This window comes from Pelodiscus sinensis, chromosome 2 (genome assembly GCF_052426305.1).
Source record: "Pelodiscus sinensis isolate ZL-2025 chromosome 2, ASM5242630v1, whole genome shotgun sequence".
In the NCBI taxonomy this organism is placed as follows: domain Eukaryota; kingdom Metazoa; phylum Chordata; order Testudines; family Trionychidae; genus Pelodiscus; species Pelodiscus sinensis.
In genome coordinates this window covers 40806166-40829458 of record NC_143053.1, presented here as the reverse complement: position 1 = coordinate 40829458, position 23293 = coordinate 40806166, and the positions used below count along the sequence as shown (strand labels likewise).

At 40.9% G+C, this 23293-nt stretch overlaps 1 protein-coding gene across 1 annotated transcript in view; it reads left to right on the top strand.

Moving 5' to 3' along the window:
* The window catches only part of PTDSS1 (phosphatidylserine synthase 1), a 58746-nt gene extending 35939 nt beyond the window's left edge, over positions 1 to 22807 (top strand). Inside the window, exons 9-13 of the mRNA XM_006123930.3 lie at positions 1281 to 1346; positions 11901 to 12000; positions 13626 to 13694; positions 14200 to 14269; positions 15763 to 22807. Of these exons, the coding sequence (XP_006123992.2) occupies positions 1281 to 1346; positions 11901 to 12000; positions 13626 to 13694; positions 14200 to 14269; positions 15763 to 15872 (415 nt within the window). The 3' untranslated portion in view covers positions 15873 to 22807. The remainder of the gene's footprint in view (positions 1 to 1280; positions 1347 to 11900; positions 12001 to 13625; positions 13695 to 14199; positions 14270 to 15762) is intronic.
* Positions 22808 to 23293: the final 486 nt, after the last annotated feature.

The window sequence follows — 23293 nt, the reverse complement described above, 5'->3', positions numbered from 1 at the left end:
CCATTACCATAGTATCTGAGCGCCTAACGGTCTTTAGTGTATTTATCCTCATAACACTCTTGTGAGTAGGGAAGTGCTATTATCCTCCTTTTACTGATGGGGAACAGAAGCACAGAGAAACAAAGGGTATGTCTACACTGCCAAAAAAAAAAAAGTAAAGCCCATGGCAGCGAGTCTCAGAGCCCGGGTCAACTGACTTGGTCTTGCGGGGCTCATGCTAGTGGGTTAAAAATAGCAGTGTAGACGTTCCCACTCGGGCTGGAGAATACTTTAAATGACTTGGCCAATGTCACACAGGAAGTCTATGACAAAGCAGAGAATTGAATCTAGGTCTCCAGAGTTGCAGTTAACACCTTGAACCACAGGGCTGTTCTTCCCCATTATACTTCCTCTGCTTAAATTCTTAACCCTGATGTTACAGCAACATAAGACTTTTGAATTTAATTTCCTTTGTATTTGGGAAAGAATAAAAAGACAGTTATGATACTGTGTGTTCCATTGTGTTGGCAAATGGCATTTCCCCTAATTACCATATCACAAATACTGCTCTTCCTTCCATTCACATTAAATAACCATTAATCTGCTATCCTCAAAATACAGTCACTGTCACAAGTAAGTATCCTTTATTGGCAGTTTCTGTAGAAAAACCATCAGTTGAATGGTTTGGAAATGGGGTTATCCCCCACCCCTAACAACAAGCTGTCCAGATCAGCACTAATACAGGTTGGCAGATTATCAGAAACCTTGCATTGTGCTGCTGCCTGTGCTGTGTGTGTTCTGTGAATGGAGGATAACAGTCACCAAGGCTGCCGGTGTAGTCATGTAAAATGTATTCCATTCCCACTTAGACCCAGTGTCAGAATGGGAGCCTTTCAGAGTAATGTCAAAGCAAGAAAAAGAAGCACATTTTAAAACTATTAATATTTAAACAAATCTTTGGTTTCCTTAGCCTGTTTCCCCACCCCCGAGACTAACCTTCTACTGACACGCTTTACCTCCCAAGCCGTAAGTGCACACTCAGGAACTAGAATAAAATGAAAAAATAACTTTAAAGTTTAAAGCACAGATAACTTTTTTAATCCATTTTTTTCTTCCAAGAAACGGGGAATGATTTTTTTCCCTGTGTGATCATTAGTCCTAACTTAATGCATGAGAAAAGCCTTAATTGCTCCACTTTTGATATAGGGAATATGAATGTTAATTATTTATTTTAAGCGTAAATGTATTTCAGAAGCTTTGGGCTTCATTAAAGAATTTTCATTCGTTGTTTCTATTTCCAGGCAATATTATGCCTACCTCACAGACACACAGTGCAAAAGGGTAGGAACTCAGTGCTGGGTGTTCGGGTAAGTGTTCTCGACTGTTGGAAATGTCACAAATGTGAGGCCGTGTTCTGTTTTTGTTGTGTTAAGTGTTGGCAGTGTGCTCAGTGCAGTGCCACGTTTGATATGAAGCCAGTCCTTGTCCCAAATTCAGTGTAAAAGACAGGTACAAAAAAAATCCTTGTAAGAAATGCAAGAGAGGAAAATCTTCAACTTGAGCAGGAGATAGGATGGAGAAGGGAAGGGAGAGTTATCAATGCTACTGATTAAAGAAAGAAATATTAGTTGGAGCTCCTGCATTCTGTTCCCCACTTGGTAGTGCTTTTGGTGGCTTTAGCCAATAGCTTAACCTCTGGGACATTCATTTAAACAGTGCAAAATGATTGCCAAGGAGGGATATTGTGGAGTGTAATTAAGCTAGGGCTAACCTCTGCCTTCGTATATGAGGGCTCAATTCCTATTGATTCCAGTGATCATCAGCTAAACTAGAATTTAATTCTAGGTCCTTAATAAATAATTACATTTCATTGTAGTAGCATCTAGAAGCCCCGGTCATGGGCCAGGATCCCATGGTGCTGGGTTCTATACAATTTTTATAAAGCGCACGTTGTAAAATATTTCACCATTGTCCACAGATAGATGCCATGCAGCAGATTTTATTTTTAAATCAGTATAAAAATCTAATCTAGCTCGACTGTATTAGTCTTGATTTATTAGTTGGCCTTTGAAATGGTAGCTTAATAAAATTCTAAATGACAAAATCCTCTTCAAATCATAGGAATTAAGAGATGGAAGAAACCCCTAAGCAGAACTTCCAGTCTGGGTTAGTGCCTCCCTCCCCATAGCATAGAGCTTATCCATGAAAAAGGATAATACTTTTTTTTTTTTAACTGATGTTTTTTTCAATACCCAGTGCCACACTAGAACAGGCCCATACAAATAATTGACGTTTCTTTTTACATCCACTTCCTAATTCGCTTACAGTGATTGCCACCAATGAGAGAAAGTGACACAGCAGATATAAGTGCATGCCTAAAAGAGGCCAAGAGACTGGATTCAATGGGAGGAGAGGTTTATTCTGTGTCTTCCTCACATGTGCGTGTTGTTAATCTGCAGGTATTTTTATCTAAATACAACTTTGTGAACTGAGACATGACGTCCAGATTGATAGATAAATTGCCTGAGGATGCAGTGGAAGGGTTTAAGAAGGCTTTCCTTGCAGAGAGCCCGTTAGTGGCTATGACATCACTTCAATCAGCTCTCAATGTGGTGGACACTAATCTAGGATTATGGTTTCAACTGTAACAATGAGGAGAGCTCATTTGCTATGTGGCTGTGGCTGTGACTGTTTTCTGAAAATACTCATGAGACATTACATTATTGTAAGGATGCCAGGGTCACTTTGCAATCCTTTGGGGTTTATACCACAACAGTTAAGACATCATTTTGGGGATTAGGAACAATTGCATTAGTACTTGCAACATTATTTCAGGCAGCCTCTTATTCTGCAAGGCAACAGGACTTCTCCAGGAGGAAACACAAGTTGCACTGAAGAAGGCTTTTTTTTTTCCAGTTCAGCTGGCCAGCTCATAGTCCATCAACTAATGGCAAGTAGCCAATTTGACCCTCCCTTCAAGGGCAACAAACCAGTCATGGCTATTTCCGCTCTGTTTGGGGTCATACTATCTCAACTTCCACAGGGCTTGGGATTCAATATCCTCAAACAAGTAGGTCCTAAGCACTTTGCAGCTGGATTATGCCATCCAGTTTCTCTCTGTTCCTTCTTCCCATGGCTGGAATCACAATGACTGATTGGCTGCTCTGTGTCTCCACAATGCCTGTTCCCATTTGCTTATTTTCCTAAGCCACAGGAAATTTCTGAGGTTTCTAGTTGCAGATCAGCATTAATAATATACAGTTCTCCCCCTTGTCTTTTTGTAAGTCCCATACTTTTTACCAAATGCATGTCGGCGATAGCAGTCTATCTCAGGAGGAGAAGAATTCATCTCTTCTGGTACCTAGATGATTACTGGGAGCAGAACTGAAGAATCCGTCACAGTGGATCTCTTTAATTGACTAGGGCTGATTTTGAACAAAACAAAAAATCAGAAGACTGTCCGGGGGGAGAGAGGAGGAATGTCAGTGAAAAACAGAAATCAAGTTAATTGGGGGCCTGCTAGACTGAGTTCTGGAATCTGTCTCCCACATGAGCAATTCTAGGCAATTTGACACCTGTGTCTAGACTTTCAATTTTAGTCTTCATCTATGGCCCATGTATATCTGAAGTTACTAGACAGTGGGCCATATGCATTTACTTGGTCTAGAATGCAAGACTGCATCTTGTCCTCTTCAATCATGATTGAAGTTGATCTAGCACTCCAGTTGTCAGTCATTGGACAAGCTTGTCTAAATGCCTGAACTCTCTACAGTGGTGAACAGAACAGATCAATGTATGCTAGGGTATGCCCTTTGCTTGTTCTCCCGTGACCAGGACCGTAGTCAATGATGCCTCCACAACGGGTTGGAGATCACGTCTAGAAATACTGATAATTCAGAGTTTGTGGTCAGAACAGGAAGCATCCTTTCATATCAATATCCTGGCATTTCAAGCCACTTATGTTGCATGTGGATCGTTTTGGGGTCAGATGGGGTGCAGTGGCTTACAGTCAACTCTAACTATCTTTGACAGGAAGCAATAAAGTTCACCAAACAAGTGTTGTTTCCTTATTTATTTGAGCACTATTTTGTTTAGCCCAGTACAAAACATTAGAAGAGATGGTAAATTAAACTACACAACATGTTTCATCCTACCATTTAGGATGTTCTAGAGCAGTGTGTTTCAACCAGTGGTTTATTTATATATGTGCCCCCAGTACCCACAGTTTTCAGACACACAAAAATTTTTTTCTATCATTGCAACATATTTCTTTAAACAACTTAATCATGGCAATGAAATTTTTGTGTGTAAAAAGTACAAAAATAATAAAGCACTGTAAAACTTGAAACAAAAATTCAGTTTTCTCCAAATTCCAGTTGTATTGACGTACCCCTCAGACTTCTCTCGAGTACCCCTCAGGGTTTCACTGGTTTCTTTTCATCTCATTAATATAAAAAAAATTGTATGCTTGTAGTTGACAGTCCTATAAATTATATAAAATTCTGATATGGCTAGATATAGGAATGGTTCAGACTTTGAACTGTATGTGGATATTTGGTATAACAAACACTACAGATTGGACCTCCCTGGTCTGGCACCCTTGGGACCTGAGCTGTCCCGGACCAGGGAGTTTTCCAGACCAAGGAAAGTCGATGCTTCCCTGCTGGCTGCCTCACTCCTGGGCTCCTCTCTTAGGGGCTCCCTACCTGCCACTGACCCCCCAAACCTGGCCCAACATGGCTTCCCACACTACTGCCTCTCCACTGCCCCAGAGTCTCCTGGGGTTCTCGATGGGGACTGCTTGGCCGCTGCCACAGGTTGTTTTCAGGGGTTCCTGGCTTGGGTCACCCAATGCCACCGGCCCTGCTGCTGCCGGGGGTTCCCCAGCCAGGGTGCCTGGCTGCCCTGCCCCCACTGCAAGGGCCACCCTGCTGTTGCTAGGGATTCTGGCAACCCACCTCCACCAGCCCGGCTTCAGCCAGGGGGTTCCCCAGCAGAAGATGCCCAGTCACTCTGGCCCTGCTACCACCAAGGATTTGCTGGGATTCAGGTGGCCCTGGCTGTGGCTGGGACTTCCCTGTCACCCCCGGCTGGGGCTGGGGCGGGGGCTCCCCAGCTGCCACCTGGACCCACTAACACCGGGGATTCCCTGGCCAGGGCAGGGGCTCCCCAAATGCCACCTGTCTCCACTGATGCTGGGGTTCCCCAGACAGGGTGGGGGCTGCCCAGATGAGCCCTCCCCAGCCACTGTGTTGCTCCTGCCTCCTCCGGGGCTATTTTGGTCCAGCAACATCCGTGGCCCTACAGAACCACGGATGTTGCTGGACCAAAGAGTCCCGGATTTGGGAGGTTCGATCTGTAATAATATAAAGACGTTAGCCAATTATTCTGATTCTCGTTTATCCCTTTCCTGATACCTGAAAATCCCACACAAAGTTGGTGGAACATTAAGCAAAAGTCTTCACTGAAGAGCTATTATGTGTTCAATGAAGGAACCTTTTTATTGTATTCGTACATTTTCTGAAGAGTAGTGCAGACTTCAATTTAGGTTCTGAGATTTTGGTTGCAGGTTTGAGGAATAGAGCTTCTTGATGCTAAATGTATAAGTTCAAGTTTTCTTTTTCTGTAGTGGGTCTTACATATGAACAAATGTGACCAAAAATATAGGAAGATAAAAGGCAGTTTTTGTCTGTATGTCCTTGATTCTTTGCTAAGAGAAACTGACTTTCTTCTCTGCAGAGAAAGCTGTTTAATCTTTCACAAGATGGATTAGGTTTCTTAAAGAATGGATCAAGAAGTGGCATGAATGTGTGCACACTAATGGATCATCCACTAAGCAGTGTGCTTGTACATTTCAGACCAAAGGGAAAGGTGTCAAGAAACTCCCTTTACTGTTATGGAGTAGTTTGTAATGTTGTGCCTCTCGGAGACTGAATGGGAACACTAGTTTAATTGGCATCACTATATCATTTTGTGAAGTGGAAGAATTTAGCAGGATATAGTCCATTAGAGCAATACTTTATTAAAATAATGAGAGTATTTGGACCAGTAAGGATTTGAATAATTGCTTTTAGGTAGAGACCAGGATTGAAATTCTGGTCCCACTGAAGTGGAAAGGTTAGCCAGTAACTTCAAGACAGCAATGGACCTCCTGAAATAGACATTTGAGAAAGACCAGGAGTTAAACTAATTGCTTCTTTTTGTACACAAAATAGATTTACTTGACTTAGTTGGGGGTCTTTTTTGTTCTGTGTGATCATTTGATTTATTTATTTTGGAGGAGAGTTGGCTTCAGAATGTATTTTCAACCACTGTTAGACTAGCTTCTGCCTGCTTCTCGTAGAAAAAGGTCTAGTGTTTTTTATGTACTACTGACAAAAGATGAGAAACAAAATAACTACAGTATCTTATTTGCTATTCTTTCTCTGTGCCATTGGATGGTATCATTTTAGTTAAGTAAATATCTACATTCTTGATGTAAAAACTCCTGTCTCCATGTATTGTTTGAGATTTGAAGCTTTATGGGAGCAGTGCAGACATTCCTCTGTCAGAGAAACACAACCAAACATGCTCAGTAGCAGCCCTTCTCACCAACTAAGGAGTGGTAGTGGGGGATTCCTTTCATTTTTCTTCTTGGAGAACAGAGTGGACACAGCTGGGGTCCTTCAGCAAGTCTAAGGTATCCTACACAGTCAGGACTGTATTTTAATGTACATCTCCAGATATTTAAGCAAGGAACACTCATCAATGTCAAATAATAGATTGGAAACATGCACTTTTGTACATGAATCCAAAGATACACTTTACAGTTTGTAGTGGGCTAGAATATTCATCATTTCCTCAAAACCTGTGCTAATGCAATTCTGTATGGTTGTGTTATCTAGCTCAGAAGGAAAAGTCTAGTTTTTTCATTACCATTTTAGGGCAGATTATGCAATTACGAAGAATAGTGTTGCTTTGACAGAATTTTGAAGACAAGTTGGGTAATTTCAGTTGGTGTTGAATGCAGCTCCCCACCTACTTTCCAGTACTTCCTGCAGGAAGCACATTACACTGCAGTACAGACACTCTACAAGGGATGTGAACAACTCGTTGAGTAGTCGACTATCTGATAAGTAAATATTTATCAGATAGTCAGTACAGTAGTCGACTAGTAGTTCCCTTGCCTTGCTGTCTATCAGAAAGAGGCAGCGGGGGAGGGGGAGGAGGGAGATGAAGATGCAGTGTTTCAAAGCGGCAGCATTTCATGAAGCCTGAGACCAGCTGGGGAGTCCCCAGGCTGTACGCAGCGCTTTCAAGCAGCAGCGCCCTGTGGACCCCAGGATCAGCTAGGGACTCCCCCCACTGATCCCAGGCTCCATGGGCGCTGCCTTTTTGAAATGCTGCAAAGAGCCTAATGCTAGGCTCCCCGCGGCATTTCAAAGCGGCAGTGCTGCACAGAGCCAGGGGTTAGCAAGGGAGTCCCCAGCTGACCCTGGGCTCCACATGGCGCTGCCGCTTTGAAACACCACAAGGAGAACAGGGCTAGTGGGGGACTACTCGACTGGCCCTGTGTTCCCCACAGCACTTTCACCTTTGAAATGTAGCAACAGCCCTTGGGCTATTTCTACACTTCAGAGATGGAGGCACCCTTACTGGCTAATCAAATAGTCAATGCAACTTGCATTGACTATCTGATTAGTCAGTTAATCGAAATTTAACTTCTCTAGACTCTACAGTCTTCCTTTAGGCATGTCAGTGTGTGGATGACTACATGATTAACCAATGAGATTGAGCTTATCAATTAATCCTGTCAACTACACGCCTTCCCCCCCTAACCTTGCTGCCTCTGCCTTTTATGCTGGCTCCCTAGGAGCACCAGATCCGCCTGCTCCCCCTTACCCTCTGTGGTTGCATCTGATAGAGAGGCAGCAGTGCGGAGAGTGAGGGGTGTAGGCAGGAGCTGATACAAGGAGCTGGCTTTTAAGGTGGTTCACTGCGCATCTCAGCTCCACAGACCTGCTGCCCCTCCCCTTGCTGCCTCCTACAGAGGTGCAGAGACAGGCAGAAGCCAGTGCTGGGGGAACCTGGCTTAAAAGATGGTTCTCCTTCAGCACTGGCTCTGTGGAACCACCTCCCCCCAATGCTGCTGTCTGAGAGGCAGCAGCACTGAGTGTGGGGACCAGAAGAGGCTGCTGTGGAGCAGCCTCTGTCCGTAGAGGCCCAGGCTCACTGTGGACAGAGGCTACTCTGCATCCCACAGAGCAGCATCCATGGCAAACCTGGGCCCACTGCAGACCAAGAGTGCTGCGTGGCAGGACATCCTGTTCGTGGCGGGGGGGGGGGGATCCAAGCTCTCTGCAGATGGGCTGCTCGGACAAGGATGGCGCTGCTGCCATTCTGCGCTGCTGCTTCTGTCCGCAGTGAGCTTGGACCACACGCTGACAGTGACTGCTGCCATCCTGCGCTGTTGCCTCTGTATCCCTACACGGGGAGCTGGCTGCTGGCCCTGCCTCTGGGAGCTATCGAATAATCATGTAACCACTAAAATTTGGTGTGGTTACAGGACTATTCAATTAAACGCTATCTAACATCCTTAACTTCCTTTTCATGGAAGTCAGGATGTTGGCATTGATCTATAAAGCTCTATTTGTATTCCTCTCCTCTTGATTTTTAACCTAGAGGTTGCAATGAGATGCTCAAACTGATAAGCTGTAAAATTCAGCGTCTGAGAGAGAGAAAGATGAAGTTCACAATAGAAATTTCTCAAACTCTTTTGGTCTGAATCAGACCAGTTTCGATCTTCACGACACATTGCAAACCCTGTTATATCTAGACTATTTTCAGGATTGCAGGACTGAGTAAACGTGAGTAGATTTGACTTGTTTTATATGGGGTTTTTAAAGACAGCATTGTGTGTACATCTAAAGTGTCAGGGTAGGTATCTTTTAATAAATCAAAATATATGTATAAAGAAGCTCTGGACATGTTTAGAGATTTCATAGTGCCAGTCATTGATATCTGTTTTGTAAAAAGATAATAGGGTGACTGACAATCAGCAAGAAAATAGTCTTAAAGGAAATTTAAATGGAAGTTTCTTAGTTATAAAGACAGATGTCTAATAAATAAATTACTATGGAAGTGTTTAGACCATAGTCAGATAATATCAAATGATTAAAAATTGCCAAAAAGGGACATATTTTAGGAAGTCTGTGCTTTTGGTCTTTATAAATCTGAACAAATCTAGAACACAGAATAGTGGTTCAAACTTCTTCCCAATGCTTTCTAAAGGCAAAATGTATCTCAGGATGCCTATTGCCATGGAATGTAAGAGCTTCATGCACACCAAGTCTTTCAATGTTTTCTGGTAGCTGTGATGTTTTCACAATTATTATTCACAGCGTTCTACTTAATAATGATTTGATAAGGACTCCATTAATAGACTTCATACTTCACTCTGGTCCTGCATCGAGTCTCTTGTGAAGTCTTCAACATCATCTGCCCTCTTTTCTAAAGCATCAGTTTTAGATCCCATCTGAATGAAGCTTACACTCGGATGAGTAAGGGTGATTCAGGATCATGATTACAGAAAGATTTGCATTAAGCTGGATGTTTGATACCCTCTTCGAAGAGAGGATAAATGAGCCTTTTCTGTTGAGCAAACAGCATCTGAAACAGTTGCAACTAGTGGATACTGAGGTAGCTGACCAGAACTAAGTGTGCTTACTCTTGTGTATTCTCTGCTTTAGGAATCTCCACTGCATGAGAACCTGAGATTCCATTAGACCAGGGTTTCCCAACTTATGGGTCGGGACCCAAATATGGGTTGCCATTACATTTCAAAAGAGTCACCAAGTGTCTCCCCAGATGGCTCTTCCCTCCCTCTTCCCCCTGTTTTTTAATTGCCTTGGGTCACCAAGTCTTCCTGAATTGTCAAAATGGGTCCCTACCTGGAAAAGGTTGGGAACTGCTGCATTAGACTGATGCTCACATGTCTTTAGCAAGACAAGTAAGCCAAGTAATCTTATTGCTCTGTTCCAGAACTTCATTGCCTATGCATCTTTAACTGTCTTCTCTGTCCCATTAGGCACATACTGTAGGGCCAGCATACAAAATCTGCTCTGACCCCTCACCAGTATCCTCTCAGATTTTCTAATAACATCTCTTTGGAGTCTTTCCATTCCTTAGTGAGCATACTTGTCTTTAAAGAACATCAGCCATAGTTCTTTCTGGGCACACTTTTGAGGAGAAAATTTATTTTTATTGTGCTGAGTGAACCTCATTTTCAACACATTAATAAGAAATTCTAAGGTACCAACTGCCTCATGCGCTATAGATTGTATATAACCTTTATGGTAGTTTCTCACCAATTTCCCATGAGCTTTTAAAGATTTAATTATAATTTGACTAAAATAGATGTCCTTAATAACTGGTGACCAATTTTAAATAGCCTTTGTGTAGAATATTTTTCGTATAAGAATGGCATCTGAAAAAGCTCTTGTTCCTGCACTGCAGTCTTTTAAAAGGATGTTTCATAATGTCTGATGCAGTCAGTACTTGACCCTTTGTTTTATAGAAAAGTATTTGGATTTATTGTTGTGTCTAAGTTGGATTTGTGTTGATGAATGTACAATATTCAGTATCATTTGGCTCAAACAGTATTTTACATGTGAATAGCTGCAAATTATATATGCAAATTATAATAGGAGCCATCATGAGAAAAATTACACTCCATTGTTGTCCTACAGGTTTCATATTCATCTACATAGTATCTTCCAGTAAAGAGCAAAACAAAAAAAAACCACCTTTTCTAAAGCTCTGTTTTTTGTCTGCAAATTTACTTTGCTGGCAGGTATCGGCACTGCCTTGTCTTCTCTTGCATATGGCCTGATCCATGAATTAATCATATATGTCAATGATATTGTCACCTGCTGTTTAGTAAGTATGGAAGCTTTGCTTCCTGGGCTGCATCATTAGTATCATAAATATAAGAGCCAGTCTCTTCATGTTTATAGAATTAAGGTTGTTTCTCTGTTTTCAAACATATAGGACCAGGCCCTCGCATGGTCTAAATGACTGCAGCTCTCTTGACTGCAGTGGAACAGCACGGATTTACCAAGCATCTGGTCCATAATTTTTAATGGTTTTTATATGTGTCTTTGGGGCCAAAATTCTGGAATCTCTCCTTCTGCTAGTAAGGCATAGTCTCAGCTTTGTGTGGCCACTACTCATGTTCCAATGTATGTTAGTTAGGAGAAGAAACTGGCTGGTAGACAGTAGTCAGGTCTACCTCTTCTTCTTGCTGCCTTTCTTCTGCTCTTCACGTCTGACCACTGGAAGGAGAATTCGAGGGACACACCAAAACGTTCACATTCACATGTCTAGCAAACCTCACTACTAGAGCAGGCACTTGGGGACCCAACCAGAGTGGCTCAGGGATTGGGAATGGCTTTTCATCTCTGGCTCCGCAGCTGAACCCATTCTAGAGTGATAAAGTAGCAACCAACTACCTTCTAATGACTGTTTGGCCTACATGAAATGAGTTGGTGGTGTCAGTTCAGTGTGGAATAGTCAGGTGTCCATAGTACAGATACCTCATTGTTGACTGTCTCAGTGAAGAACCTCTGAGCTGAGTGGACATAAAAATGGAAGGATCATCTTATCCTTCCACATGAACACTGAGGTGTGTGAGCAGAGAGTGTGGGGAAGCTTTCACTGTCACTGAACCCTTTGTGCCCATTTCACAGATAAGCAGACTATTTCAGCCACGAGGACTGTCAGCCAGGTTTCATATTCTCTACACTAACACTCCTGCTAAAGAATGGCATGCTCAGTAGAGATCTGGCCAACACTACTGCTTATTATTTACAGCTGATAAGAATCCAGACTCTTCAGCTCATCAGGGTTTATAATCTCAGCCTCTTTTCTTTCTCTATCCACAGGGTCATTGGTTTCCTTGAAGCTATTGTGTGTATAAAGTTTGGTCAAGAGCTCTTCTCCAAAACACAAATATTGTATGTTGTATTATGGTTTCTTTGTGTGGTAAGTGAGACTTCTCTCTCCTGAAACATAATGCCCAGCAATGTCTTGAGAGCCCTGGAATAGCCTCACAAACTAAAAGCTGCCTGAAATAACTTAGGTTAGGGCACACATCTCTCAAATAGTGCAACTTTGCTGTTTTGGCTGAAACTGACAGGATGATACTTCCTGATTACTAGACATCATGGGGAATGCTTAAGAAATTTAGGTGATAACCCTGATTCCTGCAATGCAACCAATCTGTGGAATGGCAGATTCTTAAGGGGATCACACTGTGGGGAAAGGAATGGTGAAGAGCTTCATAATGAGGAAGATGAAGAGTAAATGTGAGCTAATTTAAAATTGTTTTTTTAAAAACCTGGACTAATCTTTTCTTCTGTCTGTGATGTACAGAATACAGGCAGTCCCCGGGTTACGTACAAGATAGGGACTGTAGGTTTGTTCTTAAGTTGAATTTGTATGTAAGTCGGAACTGGTACATATTGTAGGGGAAACTCTAGCCAAACATTTCTCCAGAGCTCAGTTTTATTCTCCCACACCTCACTTCCCTCAGTCCTTTATTCTCAAGCTGAGGTATCTGCTGAGAAAAGCCGCTCCGCGTCTCCCTGGTCTGCTGGCGGGGGGGCGCTAGCTTTGTGTCTCCCTAGTCTGCTGGGGGGAAGCAGCTAGTGCGGGGTTGCCTCACCCCGTTTGTAAGTAGGGATCCGATGTAAGTCGGATCCATGTAACCCGGGGACTGCCTGTATAGTCATTCTACCAACACTTTAAAAAGTAGTGAGTCAGGCACTGGTTTTTATTTCCTTCCTTCCTTCCTAAAATATGCATGGGCCTAAACTAACAACTCAAAGTGAAACACACAGTCCAGCCCAAGTGTACTCTCCAGTTCTGATTGCTCCTAATACAGTACTGTATAGTACTAATACAGCACTATATTGGAAAAGAATTACTGACATGAGGCCTCAATTCTGCTCAGGAAGTGATAGCTTACTCATGTAAACGGTTAACTAATGAGCCTGGGTTCATCGATTAACCTTCACAGTTACATGCAGGCCCCTCCCCCACTCTTGCGCTGCTGCCTGTATGTCAGAAGGCAGATGGGAACTGGTGCTTGTGGGGAGCTTGCTTTTAAGCTGGCTCCCAGTGTGTACCAGCTCCTGTGGAGCCATCTGGCTCCTCCCTGCCCCCATGTGGCTGCCTTTGGTACAGAGGCAGCAACGGGGAGTGGGAAGGAGCAGATGGCTCCATGGGAGCCACCTCCCCGCCATGTGCAAATGTTTAATCACTGAAAATTTCAGCAGTTACATATTTACAATGCATTTTAACATCCCTCTATTCTGCAGACCTTATGTATTTGGGCAGTCTGTACATATACAAGAACTGCTGAATTCATTACACAAAGGCTTCTGAATCCCATAAAAGTTGCAGACGTGCCCTAATACTCTGAACATTATTGATTGTGCTATGCATTTGTAAATATTCTCTTTGATAAACAGATTGGATTTTCTGATATTCTCTGAAACAAAGGACAAATTCTCTCAACTGGAGCATCAGCATTGACTTAGTACAGTTAAATGAGTAGAGATCTTAGCCCACAGTTCTGTAAACATTTTTTTTCTACCTTCTTGCAGGCTTTTATAACTTTCCTGTGTTTATATGGAATGGTGTGGTATGCTGAGCACTATGACCACCGAGAAAAGGTATCTTGGCAGGGATGCAATTTTTATTTTAAACCAAAATTAAACTGCAACACGGCCACCTCAGTATAAGTTCTTGTAAAGAGAACTCTGACGTAGGAATCAAGGGCATGATCCAGAACCCTTTGAAGTCAGTTAAAATCACTTCCATTGAAGTTAGTGGGCTTTGGAGTGGACCCAAAGTGTGTTGTAATCTCCAAGGAGCACTGTAATCCTAGCTGTATGAAATGGGGCTGGAACTTTATCAAAGACTGGAATAATAAATAACTAATACCACCACTGTCTAGGCAAAAAGACAAGGAGAATACTAAAAGTGTTGGGAAAAGTGTTGTTAAAGGACAGACCACCTCTCAGCTGTTTTATTTCCCTTTTACAGGTCCTTTATTTCCATTAGCATTTTTCTCAGAATTCTTGCTGCAATTTTAATGCTACAAAGTCCTAACTGAAAATATAGTGGAAAGGAGAACCCTGGATTCAGCTTCCTGATATGTTCTTCTTGTCTTTACAGACCTTGTCAGAAAGTGAGGACAGCCCTTACAGCCCAGATGCCTCATGGCTTCATTCTAAATTCACTAAAGGTACAGCTGCTCTGCACGCACCTTCTCAGTGTTGTATCATTGGGCATACAGCTCAGCCCTAACAAACTTAAGAAACCCTCAGTACAGATAATGTGATTTACTTTCTGACCCCTGCAATTGAAGTGCATTATAGAAATAAGCTGCAAAGCCACTTCTGTTTTCCACCACTGATTTTCTTTCAGTTTGTTAGAATGTGTTGTAATTTTAATGGAGCTAATGGCTTTTGCTCCTATTGATGTTCCATTCCTTCCTGGTAGCAAATGTTTCAGTTTGGAGAATTTCATAACTTTGTTGGGCAGGTTTTCTCACTCAACGTCTCCTCTGTGGGGTCCAGGAAACATTTGAATGTGAAATTTGCTTTCATGCCTGCTTGTTGTTAAGCAGGCACAAATGTGCCCAAGAGCTTATGTTCCTACTGACACTTACTAAGGGCTTGACTACATGAACATTGAGTTCATGGCAAGTTGGGGTGCCAGCCTATCCTGCACTAGCCTGCCACAGCCTAACGCTCCATGTGGACCCTACAGATGTGCGTTTTGTTTCAAAGAGAACTAGATCAAAGTATATTAGTTAATTAGCTTACTGCAGGTCACAGGGTCCACACAGACAATTAAGTAGTCAGCTTTTCTGTTTTCCTTTTTACTGCAATGAAAGTCAAGTAGGCAGCCTGTTTTCTCTTTCTCACACTTTAGTGAGGGCTTTCCTGTGGAAAAAGGACAAGATTAACATCTGGAAACTATCATTCAGAGGTTACGCTCCAGGTGTATTTACATCATTAAAACAATATTTTCTGTTCATTGTAACTTCCTGGAGTCCCGACACTTGAAGCACTTACGTTTTCTTCAGTTGCATGCACAGATTTCCCAGGTTGCTGGTATTGATTTCTCCTTGCTTGTTATTTAAAGAATAGTACTAGACTGAGTACTTTAAAAGCTATCTACTTTCATATACTGTATATTTTTCAGGCATAGAAATAAATACTTCATCAGACCTATTTGCCCAGTTGCAGACTTTCTGCTCAAGTATGCAAGAGGTTAATGTCAGTGGGACAGTGTGTGACAAAAATTCAAAATGAGAGATACTAAACAATTATTCATGCAGGAAGTTTGGTGATGTGGAGATTCATTCCATAACTCTCTCAACCTCATTTTTGAGAGTCTTAATTTCTAATGTAAATTATTGTCAACAGTCTGAGGAAAGGGATACCAAATTTATGCATTAAAATGAGTGACATCCGTTTAAGTGGGGGACACTTCAACATCATATTTTAATTAGCTAAGTTTTTGAAGCTGCCTGGAGAAAGATGTTTTCTTGCAGAAGCAGAGAGAATAAATGCTTCAATTTGACCACTAGATGGAGTGCTAGTATCAAACTATTAGTTTCAACTTTCAGTACTTAGCTTACATTTTACATATATAAGGAAACTAAAACAAAAAATGAAAACAGCGAGTAATAGCTTTCAACAGTTAGCTCCAAATTTGATTTCTTTGTAGGTACTGAAGATAGTCCACCAAAACATTCAAGCAACATTGAGAGCCATTCATCTAGAAGAAGGAATCGTCATTCCAGAACAAAAGTAACCAATGGAATTGGCAAGAAATAAGTTCAGTATCTAAAAATGTTCCAGAATGTGCCTAGAAATGAGAAGGAAAACTGGACCCAGTTCTTACTTCACCTTTAGAAGGTTAATGAGAAAACAGGAGAAGAGAGGGGAAAATGTTTGCAGAAACTGAAGGATCTAGTACCTTTTAAGATATAGCCATCAATGTATTGCCTGTTGCTATGTGCCATTCACTGACTTAAATAGAATTTCTTCAGCACATGGCATTCAGAAACAAGTAGTAGTGTGCTGAAAGGAAAAACAGTTTGCTGTTGGCAGATGTTCAGGTATCATGATTTGCATTTTTAATATCTTTGTTAGTGAGACTATTAACCCAAAAGTTAATGGACGATAAGCAGATGTTTGCGGTGTTTTGTTTGATTGGGGGAGGGGAACACAGAGGGATTGGCTGGTTGGTTTTGTGTCTGTTTTGATTAGTTTCTTTATTTTAAAATATACATAGTCTTTGATTAAAAGCAGTTCTGCCCTTCATTCTCAATCTGACAACCAAATTTTTCAATACTAATGGTTCTTTTTTTTTTAAATAAATCCAAACTCGTATCCAGTTGCTCATTTCATGACACACTCTCCACTTGGTGGCAGGATGTTACCAACTGGGGAATGTGTCAGGGATCTTGTAAAAAAGGTTGCAGAGTTAATTTCAAATGTTTCCTTGTTTAAGATTCTGTTCTCTAACCCATTTGTTCAAGCTTAATTCAAATGCATATATGAACCCTGCTACACAGTAGTGAGGGCTATACCTATTGACCCCAGGGGCAGATGTAGTATAGTTCATTTTACTTACTTCCTGCCCCAATTTACCACTGTGTATTTATTGCCGTTAGCTGCGTGTAGTGTTGTGTATAGTAGTAGTGGATATTACTCTTTCTATTGTGCCTGCTTTGTAAAATACTCGCCCCTTGATTCGCCTACATTTCAGATGTGATCAGATTGTAAGTTTTAAATAAGAATTGCATTGAAGGTTGCTTGGCGGCCTTCAGTGCCTGAGCATTGTGGTGATCAGGCAGCTTCTTCATGAAGCAGTGCAACTCACTTTTTTGTGCATTTACAATCCCTTGTAAAGCTTCAGTGTTGCCGAGAGCAGAATGAGTAAGGCATTATTACTGTGTTTATACATCTTTTTCTATTTCCTAACATGCTATCAAATAGTAAACAGCAAATAAATCGCATATTTGAAACATCCATACTAATTATGATCTCAGGGTGAGTGATTTGCTCAAACTGTAGCTAGCATAATGATTAATCTTTAAGTAAACCTTTGAGATCTATCAGTTGCTATACTATCAGATTTTTTTTTTTTGTGCCAACTAGGTTGTGGGGTCTATATACCCAGAGAATTAGCACAGCAGACAAGTTAAGAAAAATAAATAATACCTGTATGAGTCACAAGTCCATATAACAACTAAGATTTAATTTGTGCGAAATGTTACTGTGATTTAGCCATAGGTTATATACTATAAAATGATGTAAAGATTTTATCATACAAATGTATGACACTGTAAGTAGAAAAATTATCCTATGTGTATTCTATGATGATTTATGTGCCACAAATTATCAATGCTTGGAATGCACTTATTATGCTGCTGCCTAACTCTAGCCCTTTTTATTTTCTTCAGTCCAACACAAATGTACAACTTGAGAACTAAATTGTATTGAAAGCTGCTATAAATTTTTTGCTGCAACTATGAGGCGTTATACAGGAAAAAATGTCTGGAAAAATGTTTGGATTTTTCTGCAACTATTCTATTTTCATTTGTATTACCAATGCTGTGGCATCTTATTGTTGAATGTATTGGCAAGTTTCTTTGGCCATTCAAATTTGTTACTTTTGTATTTTGCTTGTTTATAATGCCGTCAGTGCAAGACTGAGGATGATGTTGTGAATTGTTTTTCCTATTGCTTCAATACCAAAGCAAGAAGTTGATGTTTAACATTATGTTTACATTTTGTATTTTAGGTGTATCATTTTAAAGAACACTGTTTTCAAAGGTGAGAGCCTGTTCTGTACTTGCAAAATGTGCACACTCGCATTGCACATGTAAACACACCCTTGCTTGTGTAAATGGGGCTTCTGTATACTGTTATCCATTTCCCTCACACAGTGGGTAGATGCAGCCTTTTGCAAGTATAGAATTGGTACTCAAATTTGTGAAGTAGACCCTAAAAATTTAGAAAAGCAAATAAGAAAGTTGAAAGTTCATCTGCTGAAGTTTCTGACTTCTGTCTTCTGTTACAATAGCGTAGGTCAGACCAATAAAACACAGGTCAGGACCTTTAACTCATAATGCCCAGGGGAAAGGAATGTTCAGAAAAAACATCTTTTATTTGTTTTCCCTAATGTTTTTGGTGTTACTTCTTTGAAAATTAAAAGCAGAGTCGGGGAGACGGGGAAATTAAGTAGAGGGTTTTTTTAGGTATTTTTTGAAAAATGGCACTGTTCACCCTCAGCCAGCAATCTCGGTTACAATTGACAAGTATTCTGACAGTTCATCTGCTGGCTGACAAGTGCTCTTGCCACTCTGTTTTGCATGGTACTGGGCCTTGTATTGGAACAAATTGGAAGGAGCTTTTGATCACTGCTTTAAATCTGAAGTAATTATCGTTCCCTCCCCCCCTTATTGCTGAATTCCATACAGTTCATGTGCAGTGGCTAGTGAGAGTGATGAATAATGTGCTGTTATATTAACTAATTTCCTTGTATCAAGAGTTCTGCTGCTTGAATAGTTGTTGTTACTGTTACCAATGCACTGTCCCTTTTTACCCATTCTTTGTCTTTCCATATCTTCCCATTTCACCTTCTTTTAGTTTATTCTCTCTCCTGTTATTATCCACAGCTACGTCTACACTGCATGTCTCTTGCGCAAAAGCCTATGCAAGTAAAACATGGATTAGCATACTGCCACACTTCCTTTGCATAATTAATTAGAGGCCGTTTTTGCGCAAGAGGCTTTTGCGCAAAAAGGAGCGGTGTAGACCGCTCCTTTTTGCACAAAACCCCCCTCTTGCGCAAGAGCCGTTCTTCCTGAAAAAATGAGGAAGAATGGCTCTTGTGCAAGAGGGGTGTTTTGTGCAAAAATGCCCCCAATTAATTATGAAAATGAAGCGTGACAGTGTGCTAATCTGTGCTTCATTTGCATAGGCTTTTGCACAAGAGGGGTACAGTGTAGACATAGCCCTCCAGTTTTAAAACAAACTACCCCCTGCCACTGAAAAATTTGCCCTCCAGAGACTGTACTTAATGTCAGTCATTGAAGGGAGGCAAATTCAGTCCAGCATGGCATAAGCAGACGGTAGTGGTGGCAACACTTCACAACACTGAGTGTATTGAATAGCAATAGACAGTTTTCAAGATGGAGAATGCTGGGAGGGCATAAAGTGATCTGGAACCACCAATAATGAACTTCACTCCCAGCTTATCAGTATTGAAGCTGGATGAAGAGTTAGGTAAATCAAATACAGTATCTAATAAAATGCATGAAGGAGCTTGATTTCTGCTGTTCTTTTGTTCCTCATTTGTGAAGAAAACAGTTTGCAGTTTCATCTGTTAAAGCCTCGGTACTTACTACATTATCATGAGATAGCACAGGCTTGCCATATATTTTACATTGTTTTCAATAGAATTGCTCTGTACTAAGTGCGAAGTATCGTATTTTGCAGTAACTCAGTAAACCAGCCTATGTTGCTATGATGTGTTTGTCATCTGTATACAACAGGTTGCAGCATGTGACCTTGCTAGCAGCTGTTAATTTTTATACTACTAATTGCAGACTGGCACATTCATCCAGTTATCACAGAATCATCTGAGGCTATAATACTCTGAGGTGTCACTGAAAACTGCAAATTGGGAAGACAGCAGACTTTTAAAATACACAAGTAATATTGCAGCATTCTGTTGCTGCTGACTTTCCTTCTCAGGGTTCTAGCAGGCAGGACACATCATGAGAAGCTTTCTGAAAGATGTACTTGTAATGCTGATACTCACGGTCTGCAAAACTATGGCCTGTTTTACATGAGAGATACAGGACTTGTAATTTACAACCAGCCATGTGCATTGCTACCTCCATTTAATGAAGGGTAGCCGTGTTAGTCTGTAACTTTAAAAACGAGTAGTCCTGTGGCACCATGTTGGTACATTAAGATTGGATTCATCCTCAGTAGAATTTGTGTAGTAATAAATCCTGAATTTCCTCATATTTTAACAAGTACGGTGTACTTTAACGAGTACATGTTGAACCCTGAGTTAGTTGTATGGACTTTAAGTGATTTCATATCCCTTTGTCAGAAACTCCTGATGTCTCAATTGTGGATCTTATCCCAGTGTTTCATTGTCAGTCTGCAGGCCTGGTCTCCTCAAGCGTGGGAACAAGTCTCCTAACGCAAGGGGGCAGTCTTTAGCTGCCACTGTGTTCTAGAGTGATTTATGACCTGGCAAGAGCATAAACCTCAGCTCTTCACTTAAAAAAGAAGAAAAAAAGCAAGCCTGGGAAAGAATGCAAATTATAAACACTGAATTCCTATAATCAGCAATAATGCAAGCACCAGACTATACTGCAGTGTACATATGGATTTAATTTTAGTATTTGTTCATACTTTTAAGGTTGCAGATAAAAATGAAAGGTCCTGCTGACTTATTCTGTGGGGGTAGTCTGTTTATTTTTTAACATGCAATAATTTTATGAATTTTACAGGATTTTTCAGATAAACTTCCCTCCATCTAATTTAAGACCTGGTTAAGTGCTTTGTGAGTTTTTTAAAATGCACATTGTTAAAATCTGCATAATTTCATCTATATATCTCAAGTGTATATTTTCAACAATATGCTTGATATCAACTTGAACTGTTGTCTCTTCTGTGCATTAGTAGTCTCCCTTTTGTATGTACATATTACCTGAATTTTTAAAAGTTGCTTTGTAATTTTGGATGGCCAACTTCATTGAGCCCTGGCCTGATGTTTCAGAGGAATCTACAGCTTTCCCATTGACTTAAATTGCATGTACTGTACACACAACTACACACTGTTACTGTTCTCAAATAACATTATACTTATTGAAAAATTATAGAATCCTAGAGTCCTAGGGCTGAAAGACTTCAGGAGGTCATTGAGTCCAACTCCCTGCCCAAAGCAGGACCAACCATAAATCGTCCCAGCCAGGGCTTTGTCAAGCCAGGACTTTAAAACCTCTAGGGATGGAGATTCCACCACCTCCCTAGGTAACCCATTCCAGCGCTTCTCCACCCTCCAGTAAAATGGTTTTTCCTAATATACAGCCTAGAATTCCCGCACTGTAACTTGAGACCATTGCACCTCCTCATCACTACTGATAACAGCCTATCTCCATCCTCTTTGTAACCTCCCTTCAGGCAGTTAAAAGCTGCTATCAAATCCCAAAAATAACCATAGCTTTTTGAAGTGTTTTAATTAAAACATTAAATGGTAGCTTTCACCTTGATAGCTTAAAAAATAGTCTTTGGAGAGAGACTTGTATTGAGTTTCCAGAACAGAGCCATAATCACTAGTTTGTTGTCCAAATAGCTTTCCTGTTGGAAGGGAGTACACCTCTCCCCAGCAGTCCTTTGGGAGGGGATCTATGGGCACGGTCCTCCTGGCTTCCCTCCCATTACCAACATGCGTTGGGAGGGATATGGAGCTAGGAGAATGACTGCTATTTGAAAAGGCTATTCAGTCTAGCTAAGGAAAACTCCCTTGATATGGCTGCCTATAGTGTGCCATACCATGACCCACAATGCTTTGTGCTCTTTCACAGGAGCCAGCATGTCTGGGTGTGGTAACGAGGCTGCAAGCTTGCTTGCTCAAAACTAATTCTCTTATTCTTGTATTTCTGGTCTTGTTGGAGGAAATGAAGACAACTAAATACAAAATATTTCTTTCTCTATTATGTGCACTGGGATTGGTGAAAAGTCACTAAATCCTAGCAAATTTTAGATCTTCTCACACACCTCTAAATAATTTTTTTGCAGTAAAGCCAAGACATGTTAAAAAGATTTTGAAAATGCTATTTATAACAGAAACCTCAATGACAGCTACTTTGTAGGAGTTAGTGTTGCAACACGTCCACGTATTAATGTCTAGGTGATCCTGGCTGTTTGGAGAGAATCCATTTCTGTTCTGATTGATAGATGATCAGGTGTTTCATAACCTGATTCATCAATCAACACTCCAGGGTTCTGAGAAAAGGAAAAAACCATTGTCACTAACTCTTCTGTATTGCTATATCACAGATGGAAAGGTACAGTGTTGCTTTTTTGGTTTTAATCTGACTTTTAGCAATTATTATCACCAAGCCTTGAATGGAGGAGAAACAATACAGTAAAGGAACTAAGGTATATTTTTGTTAACCAAAAATATATTCTGCCAAAACTTGATATACCTTTTATTAAATTAGTCAAGATGATGTGGTTTCTTTCTCTACATGTGCTGGAAGCACAGTAGGTGTCCCGAAGCACACAGTGTTGCCATTTAAATGTTTTCTTTTATATATATTTAGTTCTGCATGTCAGCTTGTTTTGCCACATTTGGATCAGAAGTTTGCTGGGATCAGCGCATTCCATTTGACCGCATTTAGAATAAGTTAAAGACTAGCAGGGAAATAGATTGGGGAAAAAAGCTAAGGAGCAATGGAAGTACTGCAGTTTATGAGCAAAAATGATGCTGGTAGCTTTGCTGTTGCACTGTCAGGTACTCAGAGTTGTTTTGGGGGTACACCATCTCATCTAGATGTTGGCCTAGTTTTACAACAGGCTACATAAAAAGTACTAATGAAGTCAGGGCAAACTACAATTTCAGACAATGACATGTTTATACTGTTCCATATCCTATACACTGAAATATAAGTACAGTGTTTATATTATAATTGATTTATAATTGTGGTAAAAATGAAAGTAAACAATTTTGCAGTAATAGTGTGCTGTGACAGTTTTGTATTTTTGTGTCTGATTCTGCAAGCAAGTAATTTTAAGTGTTGTGAAACTTGGAGGTGTGCAAGACAAATCAGACTTCTGATAGGGGTATAGTAGTCTGGCTCAGATGATCATTAGCTAAGATGATCATTTTGGGAGGCACATGAGGAGGTGGCTGGAGAGTAAGGAATGCATGCAGCCCCAACAAAATGCTTTTCCTCTGTTTTAGTCCATCTTTGTACGTATCTGAGGCTACATCTAGACTATAGTCTTCTTTCCGAAGAAGCTTTTTTCGGAAGAGATCTTTTGAAAAAACTTCTTCCAAAAGAGAGTGTCCACACTGCAAAAGTGCATCAAAAAAGTGATCTGCTTTTTTGAAAGAGAGCGTCCAGACTGAATGAACACTCTTTCGCATACAAGCTGTGATTGCTGTGAACGGAATGGCCATCAGGGCACCTGTGCTTTTTCCTCTTTCCTCTTCTTCC